Raw genomic sequence first — 19,458 nt, 5'->3', positions numbered from 1 at the left:
ACCAAACCAAAAGCAGAGTTCATGAGAATTCGACCTACTGAAAATCACCAAAATCAAAAGTTTATGCTTTTAGAGGGATATTGTTAAGTGATGAAAGGACTAGCCATAGATTGGGAGAAAATATTTGCAAAACATCTCTCTGATGAAGACCTTATAACTGGAACATGTCAAACTACAATGAGTTAGGTCTTAACTACTTAATTAACAAACAGTACAGGCAAATCATAAAACCTAGTGCTGATGAGACAATGATAAGACGAACATGTTCATACACTACAGATAGACCAAAAAAACTGGCATAACATCTGGAAGGTAATTTGGAAATACTTATCAAGAACCTAATAAAATTATCCTTAATAAGTCTACTCTTAGACATTTCTCTCAAGAACATAATTAGAGATGAGTAAAAATGTTTATGACACCCTTACTTAAAACAAAAAAAATGGAAACAAATGTCCAACTATACGTGTAAATACCTTAACCCAATGTAGAATTTGATGTAGACTTTCTATGAAACCATTAACAATCTTGCTTCAAAAACATTGTGTTGTAAAACGTTCAGGATATGTTAAGTGAAAAAAGACTAAAAGAACCTATATAAGTATAGGGCTTCCCTGGTGGCTCAAACAGTAAAGAATCCACCTGCCAATGCAGGAGACCTGGGCTTGATCCCTGGGCGGGAAGATCCCCTGGAAAAACGAGTGGTGACACGCTCCAGTATTCTTGCTGGGAAATTCAACGGACAGAGGAGCCTGGTGGGCTACAGTATATGGGGTCACAGAGTCAGACATGACTGAGCAACTAACACTTTCACTTTTCTTTCATTGTATAAATATGCAGGCATAGAACATAAGACCAGGAGGAAATATACTAACATATTAAGAGTGCCTATTAAAAGCAGGAGTTCTCAGGAGAGAGACCACTGGAGACAGAGGATGGATGGGAGTTTAAGAGAAATGAAGGTAGGATTTTACCTGGACCTTTAAAAAAAAGGGTAGAAATTTAAAATGATAGTCAAAAAAGAAACTAAGTAAGGAGCCTAAGCAGGAAATCCTATGGTTGTGAAAGTGCAAAATAGTTGTTTGTTGATAATGATTATACGATTAATGAAGGTTTTGAAGGAACTGAAAGAAGAAAATATTTGACTTTGAAGGGAAACAAAGTTGATGATTTTAAGTTGGAACTAAATCAAAAAAGGTACTTGAAAGTGAAAGTGAAGTCACTCAGTCGTGTCCAACTCTGCAACCCCATGGACTGTAGCCTACCAGGCTCCTCTGTCCATGGAATTTTCCAGGCAAGAGTACTGGAGTGGGTTGCCATTTCCTTCTCCAGGGGATCTTCCCAACCCAGGGATTGAACCCGGGTCTCCCGTATTGTAGGCAGATACTTTATTGTCTGAGCTACCAGGGAAGTCCAAAAAAGGTACTTAATGCCAGTCTAAAAAATTTCCATTTTCTTCTCTAGAAAGTGAGAAGCTCCGAAAAGTTGCTGAGTAGAATACTCAGCTCATAAAAATGGTGTTTGGGGAGGTTTAATCTAGCAGTGGCGTGCAGGCTGGACCAAAGGCAGTTAAGAGAACACACACACACACACACACACACACACACACACACACGCTTGAATAGAATAAGGATAATCCTGCAACAGCCCCAGGCACACAGTGCTCAGGGCCTGAGCTGGGGAGGTGGCAGCAGAAATGGAAAACCTTAGTTAACCTAAAATATTTCTGTAGTTAAGCAGGCGAGACTTAACTTCTTTTATAAAGCAGGCAGCTGGAGCAATGAAAGATCAATGCTTCATGTCACCAAGACTTTCCACTGTCACCTTTAAAGCAAGCCCTAAGACTGAACAAGGCAATGATGCTGTATTTCTCAGACCCTATTTCTTGACAGCTTATTTCATGCTCTCTCTCTTATAATTATATGTATATAATTCAACATTGTATATTATCTTTAGTTATGGGTTAATATAATAATATTAAAAAAAATAGGCTATTGCTTTCAGCTTTCCCGGTGAACCTAGTCACTCTTATAGGTTTTTGTAATTTTAAAATATCTAGTTTTTTTTGTTTTAAAAGAGCTACCCACTACCCCCACCCTCCAATACTTTAACATTCACAGTCATAACAAATTTTCCTGCTCTTCCTGTGGATAAAAGAGCAGAAAATTTTTGGAGGAAAGCCAACTACAGTGTGTCAAGGGTTTCATTTACTTGTTTTCTCTAAAGTTACCCGAGCATCAGAAGGATATTCTCCTCAAGTCACCATCATCTAAAATATTGTGAATTGGTAAATGAATGGGCTTCCCTATTGGCTCAGTGGTAAAGCATCTGCCTCCAATGCAGGAGACCAGGGCTTGATATCTGGGCTGGGAAGATCCCCTGGAGAAAGAAATGGCAACCCATTCCAGTACTCTTGCCTGGAAAATCCCATTGGCAAAGGAGCCTGGTGGGCTACAGTCCATGGGGTCACAAAAGAGTTAGACACGACTTAGCGACTAAACGACAACAAAACGGAGGGGGTTCCTCCCACAGGGGTAAAGGGTTCAGAATTCAGAGTCCCTGACCATGGGTTAATTCCACCTTAATTAATGAATCTGTAATAAAATCTTAAAGTAGCTACCATTATATTTCAATAATTTAAGAATACTTGTGCAAATCTGGATGAGATGCTAAGGAGACATGATAACTAAATGGTATCTGGCATCCTCAATGGTAACCTGGAACAGAAGACACACATTAAGGAAAAACAGATGAAATACAGAGTTTAGTCCATAATATTGTACTGATGTTGGGTTTCTTAGTTGTGACAAATATACCTTGATAATGTAAGAGGTTAATAGCAAAAACTGGGTGTGGGGTATATGACAACCGTCTGTACTACCTTTGCAACTTTTCTATAAACCCAAAACTACTCTAAAATTAAACACTGATTTAAAAAAACATTGGGTGGGATATGTACAAGCTCCTTTACTTACTTCAGACCCATCAAGGTGATAGAAACCTGTGTCTGACTCTTAAATCTCTCCAGGTAGAGCATTCAGCTACTTCACTTAGGTGTAACCCACAATCCTCTGGAGAAGGGAATGGCTAACCACTCCAGTATTCTTGCCTGGAGAATCCCATGAATAGAGGAGCCTGGCGGGCTACAGTCCATAGGGTCACAGAGTCAGACACAACCGAGCAACTAACACTTTCACATTCACATTCCTTTTAGAGAATGTCAATACTGTTCTTCAAACCTCAGCTGTAATAATTTTTTCTATGCCTGAAAAAGTCTTCCTAAAGCCATTCTTGGTATTATATCTATTGAGCATACTTTCCATGGCAAGTACACTGAGATCGTCTTAGAAGAGATGAAAGGTCAGCATGGGGTGGCTGTGTGTGTTTTTTCCATCTCTCTGTTACTGCCCTTTTGAGTTCAGGCTGTCAGGAAGGAAGGGTGGAATTCGCAAAGACCTGGCCCTCAAAGCTCAGGAAGGGAGTAAGGTCTAGCTGGCTTCTTGGTTGCTCAGCTCCTTCATTTACTGGAAGCCGAGCCAATGGTGAGATGAATTCTAGCTCTGTGTCGCTGTGAAAGGGGAGGAACATTTACAAAGATGTTCTTGTTGCGTTTAAATGATCATATTCTTCCATCACAGATGAGCTAGGTACTGGGCAGCTTGAGGACCTGAAGTGCACAGAATCACAGAAATATTTCATACTGGTGTTTTCTTTTGGGGGTGGGGGGATAGAGGGGAATACTAAATGTACTTTGCAAATGTTTTCTTAATGTTTACTTTGGCATTTTATATATAAATAGGCTAAAAGAGACTGTCCATTATGCTGTAGCTATGACATTAATTTTTCATAAGCATTTTCTTATACTTGCTGAATGCAAAGAAGGAAACTTCAGACATAAATGTATGAATAATTACTCAGTGGAGTCATTCTGTAAAGTTTTAAGGCTGACTACTCATGAGTGGTGCATTTAATAAATAATTTTAAAGTAACTTCATTGATGGTTTAATTTCTCAAACTAGTTCAGGTGGCCAAGTGTCAGGGCGGGAGAGTTCTCTCTATGTGATACCACAAAATATTGATCTATGAAAGCAATTCAGATGCAATTTCTTTTTTACTCGATCACATTTCATACTATTGCTAGATTAAAGTATTTCAATGAGTGATGACAGACACCAAATGCTTAAGAATAATTTATTATAAAACTTAAAAGTGTAAAAATCTATTTGTTAAATATATTTTCTTGCAAATTAGGAAAAGATCTCCATTATTTAATTTTAACACCTTTGTCCACTTTCTGGTCCACTTCCACTGGAGAATGATTTAAGAAACACCAAAAAAACACTAATGTGAATCCAAAGCCAGCCAATTTGTTTTTACTCTCACTTGCTTATATATTTTACTTTTCACTTATACATTTAAAATAAGATTTTCACTGAACTGCAGCATGAGACTCAATGTTGAAGCACCAGAATTTCATCTGCCTTCTTCTGAAGGAAAATTATTGTTACCCAAGATGGTAAGAAGTTATTTAGTTCTAATATAGATTTGTAAGAGATTTATGTTACCATGTGTTTCCTGGCCATAGATGGCATTTTTAACGTTAAGGAACTAAATGCCACAAAAGGACATAAACATATACCATCTAGAGGAAAATCCCAAGAGCAGTTAATGAGAATGTTTGAGCAACTTATCTGGAATGTATCAGATCAGATCAGATCAGTCGCTCAGTCGTGTCCGACTCTTTGCGACCCCATGAATCGCAGCACGCCAGGCCTCCCTGTCCACCACCAACTCCCAGAGTTCACTCAGACTCACGTCCGAGTCAGTGATGCCATCCAGCCATCTCATCCTCTGTCATCCCCTTCTCCTCTTGCCCCCAGTCCCTCCCAGCATCAGAGTCTTTTCCAGTGAGTCAACTCTTCGCATGAGGTGGCCAAAATATTGGAGTTTCAGCTTCAACATCAGTCCTTCCAATGAATATTCAGGACTGATGTCCTTTAGGATGGACTGGTTGGATCTCCTTACAGTCCAAGGGACTCTCAAGAGTCTTCTCCAACACCACAGTTCAAAAGCATCAATTCTTTGGCGCTCAGCCTTTTTCACAGTCCAACTCTCACATCCATACATGACCAAAGGAAAAACCATAGCCTTGACTAGACGAACATTTGTTGGCAAAGTAATGTCTCTGCTTTTGAATATGCTATCTAGGTTGGTCATAACTTTCCTTCTAGAGATGACACCAGTAGAGAACAGGTCACAGTGAACTGTAAACAGCTGCAACTACTCAAAGCAGCCTATCTGAAGACTGATCTTCACGAGATGAATTTTCATTATTTCATTAGTGTACTGGAAGATCACACGGTTTTGGATTCAAGTTACAGCTCTGCCCTTTATAGGCTACAATGAGCTTGGCCATGTTGCCATTTCTTTGACGCGCTAAATGGGATTTAATTCTTCTCTACTGGGTTTTATGGAGACTAAAGGAGAAACTATAAAGTGTGGGGCTCACAACAGACCTTCAAACATGCCTATTTCGTTTTTCCCCTCTTCCATTTCCAAATATTGAAACTGAAGCTCAGACATAAAATATTTTGATTTTGATAAGATCATCGGCTAAGTTAATGACTGAAGTTGATGACAGATTTAATCAGAGCGGACAAATGTTGCTTTTAGGTATAGACTCGGCCCTCTGGATCCACAGATTTCACCAACCACAGTTCAAAAATATTTGGAAAAAAATTCCAGAAGTTCCAAAAAGCAAAATTTCAATTTGCCACTCTCTGGCAATGATATGAATCCTATTTATAATTATTTATGTATCATTTACATTGTAATACATATCATAAGTAATCTAGAGATGATTTCAAGTATACGGGAGGATATGTGTAGGTTATATGCAAATGCTATGCCACTTTACATAAGAAACTTGAGTATCTGCAGATTTTGGCATTCGGGTAGGCCGGAGGCCCTGTAATCAATGCCCCGTGGGCACCCAGGACAATCACAGTGGGGAAAAACAAAGACCCACCTATCTCATACTCAAGCACAAACAACCAAGGTGTCCATTGGAACCTTCTGTTTAGCTTGCATTCCTGAACTAAGCCAACTTTTCTGGCCCCCAGCAGATGTGAACACAGCCCCTCCCAGATGGTTACTGGAGATGCCTCTGAGCAACGCATGTCCTACGTCAGCTCCGAACAAGAAAAGCAGCAACTCCAGACTCCCTGAGTTCGCTGCAGGCACAGCTCACTCTAAAGTGAATGGGAAAGGACCCTGAGATAGTAACTGTTCTGGAACCAGAAACAATCTGTTGAAAAAACCAATTATCAGAAGTCATGAATGATTCTCAGAAACCTCAGCCATCCTGAAAAAGGGTGTTGAGCCCAAATGTAAATGAAGAACAAACACACACACAAATAAATGAGTAAACCCAACAAAAAAGAGCACGGAGATACCGAGAGCAGAGAAGTGGTCACCCCAGGGAAGAGGTGGTGGACAGGAGAAAGGGTACATGGGGTCACCTCTATGGTGACAGATGGAAGCTAAACTTTGAGTGCACTGCAGTGCATACTGAAATCAAATTATAATCCTGTACACAGGAAACAATTTGTAAAAAAAAAAAAAAAAAAAAAAAAAAGGACATACACCTGGTAGAAAGGCACAGCCTTAAGCTCTTGTATTACATGTGGCAGAAGAGGGTCCTATAGACACACACAGCCCTCATTTGACTCTGCTCTCCCCTCTCTGAACCACGCAAGACCAGTCCCTCTTCTGGCCAACTGCTTCATCAGCCCACCATGTACTGCTGATGCTTACTCTTCCTGCTTCACTTTATTCCTGAAACCTGATTTCTGCTCTCGCCACAGTCCTGTGACACACCCGCCCTTCTTTCTAGCATCCTTCACTGTTGTTCAGTCACTCAGCCGTGTCTGATTGTTTGCAACCCCATGAACGGCAGCACACCTGGCTTTCCTGTCCTTCACCGTCTCCCTGAGTTTGCTCAAACTCATGTCCATTGATTCAGGGATGTCATCCAACCACCTCATCCTCTAAAATCCTTCAATCAGTTCAGTTGCTTAGTTGTGTCCAACTCTTTGTGACCCCATGGACTGCAGCACACTAGGCTTCCCTGTCCATCACCAACCCCCAGAGCTTGCTCAAACTCATGTCCATCAAGTTGGGGATGCCATCCAGCCATCTCATCCTCTGTCTCATCCTCTAGAATCCTTAGCTGCTCCCTTACCTGAGCTCCACTGCACTTGAACCATACCTTCTATTTACATTGTAGTGCTACTTGTTCAGGTATCTGTCTTCCTCTAGAACTGAGAATTCCTGGAGGGTAGAAACTCCCTTGCTGCTTTGTGAACTCAGCACCTTGCACAGACCCTGGCATGCTTTGGGCACTCGATGTTTGTTAAATAGAATAGAAATGATTCCAAATCATCGTTGAAAACTACAGGAACTTTTTGTTTCTCCTTTTCTTAATCAATATTGATTCTTCTTATATAATGTTGCTTATAATCATCCTTTCTTTCTACTTCTCTGCCTCCGTTTTAGTTACAGCCCTTTTTGCCTCAAATCATTATCAATGCTCCAACTCCCAAAATGCCTCCAAACTTGAAGGATCTCTCTAGTCATGGACACTGTTCCCACGGGCTTTAACATCAAGTCTCTACTTTGATCTTTCAGCTACTGACATGTAGATGGTGAGGTCCTTCCAACTGGCATCACAGTCTTACCCAGTCAGATTCCTTCCTATCTTGAATGCAGGGACCACATCTTACATCTCTGTCTCACACATGTACACATACACACACACACATACACACACACACACTCAATAAATGTTTGCTAGACTAAAGAACTTTATTACGAGGACAGTTTTTCATTTATTTTCCTTTCAAGTGCTGAGTAATTTGCACATTTAAAATAAGTTAGTGGCAGTATATGTTTTCAGAATGCTGTTGGAAATCTTGTGTGTCTTTATTAAGACACACACAATTTCTCATTCACATAGGAGTTTTTCATCAGCAGGACCTGGGAACCCTCCAGTTCCTTCAATGGAAGGAAGCAACCCACCAGGCTCCTTCAATGGAGTCTGTAGCACCAAGGAGGCGTCCCTAGCATGTTCTTCTTCCATAGATGGACATCTGTGTGAATTTAGATTAACATCCTTCTGCCTGGAATTGAAGTAAGGGGAATTACAGAATTTGGACCTTTGATATCAAAATGCTAAGGGAGCTTGATACAATCATGGCCTTGCCATAGAACCACAATTCTTATAATTTGCTGGTAAAGCAGTACCAGCATTTTCAAAGGTGATTTGGCTGACTTTTTTTTTTTTTTTCCCACTGAACCCACAGGGGAACCAACTCCAGTCAAGTTTCCTTCTGGCCTGGGAGTTGTGCTCTCTCTTTAAAATGAGACAGATTTTGTGGGTTGGTTTTCAGAGGATAATCTTATGTGCCTTATTTGAAAGTTCTCAGTGACTATCTCACTATAGGTTCACTCCAGAAGTGTCTTTAATATAGAGAGATGTGTTACAGGTTTCCTAGGTGGTGCTAGTGGTAAAGAATCCTCCTAACAAGGCAGGAAATGCAGGAGACGTGGGTTTGATCCCTGGAGAAGAAAATGGCAACCCACTCTAGTATTCTTGCCTGGAGAATCCCACAGACAGAGGATCCTGGTGGGCTACGGTCCATAGGGTCACGAAGAGTTGGACATGACTGAGCACACATTTTCATCTATTTATCTGTTACAAGCATGGTTCTCGAGTGTCAATGTGTGTGGCCGTCACCTGGGGGTCTCCTTAAGCTGTAGAGTCTGCCTCAGTGGATGGGGCCAGGGCAGAGAATCTGCGTTGCAACATTTTGAGTAGCAGGGTTATAAGTGTTATAGCTAATTAAGCAGCAAAGTTGGGATTTAAACCTGAGTCCATCTAATTCCAAAGTCTATCTCTTTCCCACAATGCTGAAATGCAGAAATAGAGTGCTGAATAATAAATAAGAAATTGTGTTTAAGCCAAATTATTGGGAATAACTACTATATGGAATGTTAGAATGCAAAAATATTCTTCTCCAGGAGGAAAAAAAGAAAGAAGTACATTAAGCTGGAGTGGGGAAAAAGCACAATTTTTTTGAGGAACACAGAGTGATAATCTAAGAGGATAGAGACAAAGAAGATAAAATAGAGTGAAAAATGGTGGAACACAGATAATATTCACATTCTTAAAGAGAACAGAAAGAGCCACACTTGCTATGACTATAATCCCCAAGTGATGACCCCACTCACTCACTCCAGGTCCCTGACCGCCCAAGGAGAAGCAGGTGACAGCAACTAAGGATAATGTGAGATGAGAGGACAGCTCCATGACCCAGAGAGACGAAGCCCGCACTCCACTCCACCAGCGTTCCAGGAAACAGCCAGTTCTGCCAGCGACAGGGTGCAAAGCCAGGGCCATGCCAGCCTTCCAAGACTGGCTATGAGTGCAGACTTGTGAGATCTCACTCAAGGAACAGCTTGTAAAATAGAAAATGGGGGATTCTGTCTCAATAGTCAGTCCTTACATTTTTGGGTCGAACACATCTGGACCTTAACAGCCAAAGAATTTTCCTCTAGACGCCACATTAAAGGCAATTTCAAAGCTACAGAAAGTGTACTCTGTGTGTGTTCTCCATAAGACAATATAAAACCCCCACTGTATTAGACCAGCCTACTAAGCATCCAGCAGGACTTTGTCTCCTCCACTGGTACCAAGCGAGGTTTTTAAAGAACATGCTGTCTTCTTTGTCATTAACTACAGAAGTTTAGGAAACACCACACACACATCTCCAGCCTCCTCTGATACCATTATTCACCGTTCTAAACACACATAAAGCCCTCCTGAAGTGACTCAACCAGAATATGTAAGATCCTCGTTTCCTATGTTTATCATCTATGTTTAGAGCCAGAAGTCCTTTAACCAGTCCTGATCTATTTTTCAAAGGACCTTCTTTGTATTTATTGTTTTAAATTGTTTTACTCATTTATCGCTTTCTCTAATGAGACTCTAAGTTACACACTGGTTTGTTTTTGTTTTTTAATTATTACTGTTTAGGTGGTTTCTCTCTCACAGGATTGTGAATTCTTGAAAGGCTAAAACTTGTCCTAGATTTCATCTCTCCAGAGCCTAGTGTCGTGTCAAGCACATAGTCGGCATTCAACAGAATACTGGATGCAAACATAAGTAAGCTCTAGTGCAGAGATCTGGTCATCAGTGGTACCATTTATTCAGAAGAATCTCAAAAAGGTTTTGAATGGAAGTTGCTTCATCTTTTCTCAGTTCCTTTAATTCTTATACACAAAGATCCCACAAGCAACCAATTGAGGACCTACTCATATTACTTCAGCACTTCAAACCAACAGGCATTTGTTGAATGGCTACTATAAGCTGTCACTATAAAAGCTGCAGGACTTAGCTCCTAGGTTCACATCCCTGCCTCCTCCTTGAGGAAGTTCATCTACACGCCATAGTGAGTCCTCAGCCCTTAGCTTTGTACATTTTGAAATAAGTAAAAACCAGTATATAATACATATTACATACTTGATCAAACTGGGGGTCTTCTCCACGTTGTAGAGATTTTGTCAATGGCTTTTCCTAGAAAGAAAAACATGTAAGAAAAATTACCAGAGGCTCTTAAATATTTCAAAAGAAAGGCCATTATTGTTAAATTTTTTCTCATCTATTTCTTCCTTTATGGGAGACAGAGATGACAGTTTTCAAATAAGAAATTCTTCTTTACAATTCAAACCTTAAAGTATAGTGTTTGATCACCACCACCGGGATTTTTGCTATTCATCTTCACATATTTGATCAAGACATTCAAATCTGAAGTAGTAATTGGCCCTATGTATTTCAATGAAAATCACATGATACAAATTAGGGAATTTGTTTGAAATTTTAGTACCTATCTCTGAACTTCACAGATAATAAAAAGTTGAAAGTGACACACCATTTCAGGTCCCAAGAGTTAGAAACAAAATACATTAAGTCCCCTACATATGAATGAGTTCCATCCCAAGAGAGCATTCATAAATTCAATAAAGTTAGCCTAGGTACCCAAATAACATAATCGGCTATATAGTACTGTACTATAATAGGTTTATAATACTTGTCATGCAAATAACATGTACATAAAAAACAAGCAGAAAATAAAGGAAACATTTTAAATCTTACATAACCTTGAAAAGTACAGTATTACAGTACACCAGCTGGTGTACAAGGGCATGTTCACATCTTTGAAAGTTTGTATGTAGGGGACTTACCGTAGGCCTAACTATTGGTCCGGTGTTTAGGGACAGCCTACCAATCACACAGTTACTAGGTGTAAGTGCTGAATTTTGAGCGTGATCTTTTGACTTGTAACGCATCCAAATCTCAGCAAGAATAATCTGGGTAGTGACAAAGGTCTACACAAACAAATTTTCCTAACCGTGATGTCTTTGTTTACATTAGGAAGACTTCACTGACCTTTCAGGAGGGCATTTTATAACTATTTATCCTTATTGTTCTTTGATACAGATATGGAAGCTAACGCTGACCCAAATTTGGTTTAAGATTAGAAACCATGTAAAAAGTTATATATCAAAAAATAAAGCTTTACTTGAGTCAAGGTAAATGTTCTGGAAAGAGTCCGTTCACATTTTGCTGACCACACAGACCCTTCCCTTGTCTCATTTCTCCAGTCTTCTCCGCCACTAAAAAGACATACACGTCTAAGGCAGATGTGAGCCCCACCCCCAGCCCCCAGGGTCTCTGTTCTTAAAAAGATGGGCTCAGTCTGGGTACATGAAGCTTAATCGAGAACGGTGTGAATTAACTGCTCTGTCTCATTTGCAAAATACACAGCTTCAAAATGCAGATTCATCATAAATGAAGAGACTGCTGTGTTCTTAAGGGCTAATAAACATTTTCTCTTCAGAGTGTATTATCTTGAACACACAGGTGGAAGAGCAGATATCAAAATGAAACTGAGAACAAAGAAGAACAAATAAAGAAGAGACAGAGTCAGTTGACCGTATGAGAGCACAAATTCAGCAAATAAATTGTGAAGCATTTCCTATGTTTTAATGTCATCTGAAGCCCTTTGTAAAACAAAATACAAATGTGAAACCAAAGAAGTGAAAACAGGTGGGGCCAGGTTCCACAGACATCTTTGGAACAAACCCCGTAGAAACATTTCTATTCCTTGTTTTATTTACTCATCACTCAACAGTAATGGAGGGCTCACAAGGTGTCAAATGAGACTTAGGTTGGGATGCTGACCAGGACAGCATTCCTGCCAGTGGGGATAAGAAGCTGAAATGCTGAGTATTACCTAGAGTCGTTCACCAGTCAAATCTCAGTCACTGTCACTTCCTCAGGGAAGCCTTTCACTGAGTCCTCTCCTAACATCTGCTCCACACCCCCACATGCCTGCAAAGCTCTGCATATGTACCCTTTCATGGCACTTACCACAGAGTAAACTCACATCACAATGTATCAACAGAATTACCCTGTACAAATACACATCCAACAGTGATCAGCTGATGGCCACCCCTAGTGACTATTCTAAGCTGCAGAAATGCAGAACCCTCTTTTTCCCAGCACTTAAAGTCACAGGGCAGGCCATGGCTTGGCAATGGCTAAACAAATGCCAAATCAATCATATCTCTAGGCTGATGATGTCCAGTTTCTCCAACTAAGAGATCCTCTTACTGGCATGTGTCTGTTTTGTTGTAATAAACTTTTTAATATAATTTTCACTGTGGCAAAATACGTATGACACAAGATTGACCGTTTTAACGATTTTTAAGTGTACAATTCTGCAACAGTAAGTGTTGTTCAATCTTCACCACTATTTTGAGGACCCCGTTAAATGTCAGAAGTTTTTAAGAAATTCTCAACCACAAAAGACTTACACCCCAAACACAGAAGATAGTAATTCTGTTAAGTTACTGCTATGAAAGTGAAACTGAAGTCGCTCAGTAGAGTCCGACTCTTTGCGACCCCATGGACTGTAGCCTACCAGGCTCCTCCCTCCATGGAATTCTCCAGGCAAGAATACTGGAGTGGGTTGCCATTTCCTCCTCCAGGGGATTTTCCCAACCCAGGGATTGAACCCAGGTCTCCTGCGTGGCAGGCAGAAAAACAAGATTAACACAGATTAAACAACAGGTACTTATAGAACAAGTAGAAACTGACTATGAAGGAGGAGGCTCAAAATAATGGACTCATTTGTCCAGTAAGAACAGTGTGCTTTGTATGCTTTTAAAAATTGTCTTTGTTCTGTATTTTAGTGCAAATTTACTTATTTACTAAAGGTTCACTAATTGAATTGGATGACACTTTTGTTTTTCAAAAATCTTTCTAAAAAAAACTGTGGGGGTGACAAATTCCAGAAAATTCTTAGCGGTCCAAAGTTGGGAGACCTTAGCCTATAACTTGACCTTTCCCAGAAGCTCCAGCTCACTGGGTTGACAGTGAGCAGAAGGGCTGAACAAACCCAAAACATCAAGAGACTCAGCACTGAACATGAGGGATTGCAGACAGGACAAAGAGCAAAGTGGATGCTGTCCCTCCTGATGGAAGCAAATACTATGAAACAGTCTTGACCCAAACAAAACAAACAAACAAAAATCCTGAATCTAACCAAATCTTTAGATACATTTCCAATTTTTAGGATATACTGGAGTTAGGGAAGGAGTAAGAGGAATATGGTACACTAAATCACAGGGATACAATCAGCAAGATCCAGACGGAAAGAAACTGAAGTAAAGAAAGACACTGCTTCAATAAAAAAAGTGCAAAGAGAAATGGAGGTGGAGTCTATTAATTTTTTAAAAAAGGCTATTGCACTATGTGGATTTGATCTGGATTCTGATGCAAATAATCCTTTAAGAGAAAGTATGAGATTCATGAGACCATTGGTGATTTGAACACATTAGATATCTGATAATGTTATGGGATGACTTTAACTTTTTAGGTGTTGCAATGGTCTTGTTTAAAAAAGAATCAATCTTTTAGAGCTACACTTAGAGACTGAATGAAATGGTTTCTAGCATTTCCTGCAAATACTTCTGGGGAGGGGTGCTGGGGGTGTAACAAATGGGCCATGAGTGGGTAACTGCTGAGACGATCACAGTGCTCATTACACAGTCTTCCCACTTTAGTCCATGTTTGAAATTTTCCATAAAAAAACAAAAACTAAAAACAGGGCATCGTGATGTATCACTTCTGTTATCATTAAATTTTTTTTTTCAATAATGTCTCACTTTCTAAGATGGAATAAGGCACTTAAAACTGGTTTTGACAGCACTTATCCAACCCTGTGTGTGTGCTGTGTGTGCTCAGTCATGTCTGACTCTTTGTGACCCCACAGACTATAGCCCGCCAGGCTCCTCTGTCCACGGGATTGTCCAGGCAGGAATACTGGAGTGGGTTGCCATTTCCTTCTCCAGGGGATCTTCCCGACCCAGGGATCGAACACTAGTCTTCTGCGTCTCCTGCACTGGTAGGCAGATTCTTTACCACTGTGCCATCTGGGAAGCAACTCTTTATCTTTTTCTAATGGAGCTACAGAAGGAAACCCCCTTCATTTCTTCCCATTTCTAGGCAGGATCTGGGTGGCGAGCATCTCGCCTGCCATGTGAAAAAGCAAGCTGCCCTTCTCAGCCTGCACAGTGGGCTTTTCTTCAAGTTTGCTTCCCTTGAATCAAAGAGCACTGCTGTCCCGACCCATCCAAGAGGATTTCGCCTGTCACGAAGAAACCAGTAGGGGTTTCGAGCACTTCCAAAGGGAAAGAGAAAGGTCCCTGTTTGTGCTTCTCACACCTCAGGATGTTCCAACCTCTCCCTCTCTTAAGAAAACACGAACTCTAAAAGCTCTCTGTGTCCATACCTGCCTAAAAAGGCCACTGACTTCTACCTCCATTTCCAAACGGTTTCAGTGCATGCTAACTACATTTTCATTTTACAGTCTTTCCACACTGGACCTCTCTGTAATCTGTGAGCAAGAGAAAAGATGGCAATAGCAGTGACGTAGACATGGCAGTGAGACAAGTCTAGAGTCTCCTTTATCAAAAGGTGGTTCATTTCGGGGATACAAGGGGCTTATTTAGTAAATAACTTTATACTTCTGAACTTTTAGTGGCCCCCCCAAAATCCCCAATGTGCCCCACATAGGTAGGACTTTGCTAATTTCAAATGTTACCAATTATTACTAATCTTAAGAGATATTTCAATAAACATGCCACTCAGCAATGACACTGGAGTTAATATGAGCGTATTAAATTTGTTAAATATGTCACCAACCTTGCTTACGAGATGCTATTTTAATGTCTTTTAATTATCATGTAACAGTTCAGTGCATGGACTGTGGATTGTGAGAGATTTGACTTTGACTCCGAGGTCCCTCAGTGGATCTCACTTAACTTCTCTTAGCTTCAGTTAACGTTTAGGTAATGTAAGGATACATGATGCCAACCTACCTCACAGAAATGCAAGATGAATGACACAGAGTACTCAATAATTGAGAGTTATTACTATTATTGAAATTCCTTTCAATACCATTATTACTAGAACTAGATAAAATTAAGATGTGTAACCTCTTTCATAATGTGCAGGAGCTGAAACTAAGTTCCACCTCTTTTCCTGGGGCAACACGCACCCCACTAACATTAATTAAACCTTTAATTTTAGCTTCCTGGAAGCTTCCAAGTATAACTAGAAAGCTGCATCACAAAAAGGAGAAAAGAAACATTACAAAGGGTAATTATCCTGTTCTCTTAAAAAAATATAACATTGTTACAACTTTAATTCTCATTATGTAATTTAGAGGAACCCTTTTAATGGTAGGATGCTAAAAAAACAACCAAATTTCTAAAAAAGAACAACAAACACCAAACTTCTCCAGTCTTGAGGCTGTAGTATGTTTGTATAACAACACATTTATGCATCACTGACTTAGGATTTTGATGTCATCATCAGTGAGATTTTATAATACATATGTCTGTTCTTCCCTGATAGCTCAGTAGGTAAAGAATCCGCTTGCAATGCAGAAGACCCCAGTTTGATTTCTGGGTCAGGAAGATCTGAGGAGAAGGGATAGGTTACCCACTTCAGTATTCTTGGGCTTCCCTTGTGGCTCAGATGGTAAAGAATTCGCCCACAAATGCAAGAGACCTGGGTTCGATCCCTGGGTTGGGAAGATCCCCTTGAGAAGGGAAAGGCTACCCATTCCAGTATTCTGGCCTGGAGAATTCCAAAGGGGTCACAAAGAGTCGGACACAACTGAGCGACTTTCATTTTCACCAGTGACAGACTTTATTTTTTTGGGCTACAAAATCACTGCAGATAGTGACTACAGCCATGAAATTAAAAGATGCTTGCTCCTTGGAAGAAAAGTCACGACCAACCTAGACAGCATATTAAAAAGCAGAGACTACTTTTCCAACAAAGGTCCATCTAGTCAGAGCTATGGTTTTTCCAGTAGTCATGTATGGATGTGAGAGTTGGACTATAAAGAAAGCTGAGTGCCAAAGAGTTGATGGTTTTGAATGGTGGTGTTGGAGAAGACTCTAGAGAGTCCCTTGGACAGCAAGGAGATCCAACCAGTCCATCCTAAAGGAAATTGGTCCTGAAAGTATTCATTGGGAGAACGGATGCTGAAGCTGAAACTCCAATTCTTTTGCCACCTGATGTGAAGAACTAACTCACTGGAATAGATGCTGATGCTGGGAAAGATTGAAGGCAAAAGATGGGGACAACAGAGGATGAGATGGTTGGATGGCATCACCGACTCAATGGATATGAGTCTGAGTAAACTCCGGGAGTTGGTGATGGACAGGGAGGCCTGGCGTGCTGCAGTCCATGGGGTCAAAAAGAATCAGACATGACTGAGCGACTGAACTGAACTGACTGAAGTAGTTAACAGAAAATTTTCAGAGCTGAACTTCTGCAGCTGGGATCTCTTTCCTTTACAAGAGCACCGGATGGGGGGTGGGGGTGGGGGGGTGGGCAGTAATGAGCAGTGAGCTGGCCCCTTCAGAGCAGAGAATGCTGCTCAAGCATTTCATCTAGAACCACCACCTGCAGCGGCAGGCACTCTCCTCAGGCTGAACCAAAGAAAACGGGGTTCAAAACATCCTCATGTCTGACATGCTTTTTTTTCCATTAGATATTATTTGTGCCAACTTTGACCCAACCTTGGAAACATACCTAAGGCATAAGTCCAAAAAGCCCCAGTTCAGAATATTGGCCATTTCTCCCACAGAAGTCTCTCCCTACACGAGGGGCAATCAGGGACCCAGGGCTTGGAGTCACCTTGAAGATAACCTCTGTATCTTGATGCCTGCAGGGATCACTGAACTTCTAGTGGAAGACTCAGTCCTCAGTTCATCCACAGGTAAAAATGAGCATTACTTCATGCCAACCTGATTAGCTTGCTAATAAGAATTCATAAGCACTAATTAAAACCATTCAGATCTAATGGAAGAAGGGGCTTCAGTTCAGTTCAGTCGCTCAGTTGTATCCAACTCTTTGCGACCCCATGGACTGCAGCACGCCAGGCCTCCCTGTCCATTGCCAACTCCTGGAGTTTACTCAAACTCATGTCCATTGAGTCGGTGATGCATCCAACCACCTCATCCTCTGTCATCCCCTTCTCCTCCTGCCTTCAATCTTTCCCAGCATCAGGGTCTTTTCAAATGAGTCAGCTCTTTGTATCAGGTGGCCAAAGGAGTGAAGTTTCAGCTTCAGCATCAGTCCTTCCAATGAATATTCAGGACTGATTTCCTTTAGAATGGACTGGTTGGATCTCCTTGCTGTCCAAGGGACTCTCTAGAGTCTTCTCCAACACCACCATTCAAAACCATCAATTCTTTGGCACTCAGCTTTCTTTATAGTCCAACTCTCACATCCATACATGACTACTGGAAAAACCATAGCTTTGATTAGATGGACCTTATTGGTAAAGTAATGTCTCTGCCTTTTAATACGTTGTCTAGGTTGGTCATAACTTTTCTTCCAAGGAGCAAGCGTCTTTCAATTTCATGGCTGTAGTCAATTAAAAGTGCTTGCTCCTTGGAAGAAAAGAAGGGGCTTACAGGAACAGATGAAACTGGGTTTCCTTTCATTCTATTCAGTTACTAAATGGATTTCTTGAAATAAGACAATACATGCTGATTCTTACACAAAATATTGAGAAAAATCCTGAGATCAAGAAAATGATAGAGAACATCTCAAATCAGCTACAGGTACCAGCAAGTAATGGAAGCCCACTCCAGTATTCTTGCCTGGAGAATCCCACGGAAAGAGGAGCCTGGTGGGCTACAATCCATAGGGTCCCAAAAGAGTTGGACACAACTTAGCAACTAACACTTCCACTTTTCACCAGCAAGTAAGATGCTGCCTGGTACCCTGGGATGTGAAATGAGAAGGTAGATTCAAATCTGGAGGAATATTTTGCATTTGTTCTAAAAATTAAAAAACTCTTAAGAGAATCTGTCCTATTTGCAGCTGGCTTTGCACATTTCAGAGGAGTCAGTTTCTCCAACAAACCTAACAGTTTCTAGGACAAATCCATTATTTGAACACCGGAAGGGAAACCTCAATTAAAATTATTTACAAAGTTAATATTCATTTTAATTGAACAAAAGAGAAGCTCCCACAGGCTTTAAAAAAAAAAAAAAAACTATGGCTGCTGCTATTGCTAAGTCGCTTCAGTCATATCCGACTCTGTGCAACCCCATAGACAGGAGCCCACCAGGCTCCGCCGTCCCTGGGATTCTCCAGGCAAGAACACTGGAGTGGGTTGCCATTTCCTTCTCCAATGCATGAAAGTGAAAAGTGAAAGTGAAGTCACTCAGTGATGTCTGACTCTTCGTGACCCCATGGACTGCAGCCCACCAGGCTCCTCTGCCCATGGGATTTTCCAGGTAAGAGTACTGGAGTGGGGTGCCATTGCCTTCTCCTTAAACTATGGCAGCTACCAAGAAATTTAAGATGCTACCTTCTCTCATCTTTTTCTAGCTTACATTCTATTTTGTTGGTATTTTGACTTTTTTTGTTCCAACACATCCCAACTGTGCAGGGGCTTCCCAGGTGGCACAGTGGTAAAGAACCCACCTGCCAATGCAAGAGACATGGGTTCAATCCCTGTGTTGGGAAGATCCCTTGGAATAGGAAATGGCAACCCACTCCAGTACTCTTATTTGGAGAATCCCATGGAGGGAGGAGCCTGGTAGGCTACAGTCCATGGGGTCACAAAGAGTTGGACACGATCCGGTCCCATCACTTCATGGGAAATAGATGGGGAAACAGTGGAAACAGTGTCAGACTTTATTTTTTGGGGCTCCAAAATCACTGCAGATGGTGACTGCAGCCATGAAATTAAAAGACGCTTACTCCTTGGAAGGAAAGTTATGACCAACCTAGATAGC

At 40.9% G+C, this 19,458-nt stretch overlaps 1 protein-coding gene across 17 annotated transcripts in view; it reads right to left on the bottom strand.

The window, feature by feature from the left end:
* FRY (FRY microtubule binding protein) overlaps window positions 1-19,458 on the bottom strand; it is a 428,089-nt gene that overhangs the window by 158,785 nt on the left and 249,846 nt on the right. For all 17 annotated transcript variants that reach the window (XM_044927339.2, XM_044927345.2, XM_044927344.2 and 14 more), the window contains one exon: window positions 10,583-10,636. In XM_044927339.2, coding sequence (XP_044783274.1) covers window positions 10,583-10,636 — 54 coding nt within the window. The remainder of the gene's footprint in view (window positions 1-10,582; window positions 10,637-19,458) is intronic.

Source organism: Bubalus bubalis, chromosome 13, assembly GCF_019923935.1.
Source record: "Bubalus bubalis isolate 160015118507 breed Murrah chromosome 13, NDDB_SH_1, whole genome shotgun sequence".
Taxonomy (NCBI): domain Eukaryota; kingdom Metazoa; phylum Chordata; class Mammalia; order Artiodactyla; family Bovidae; genus Bubalus; species Bubalus bubalis.
The sequence above is the reverse complement of the archived record's forward strand: the minus strand, read 5'-3'. Positions and strand labels throughout refer to the sequence as shown.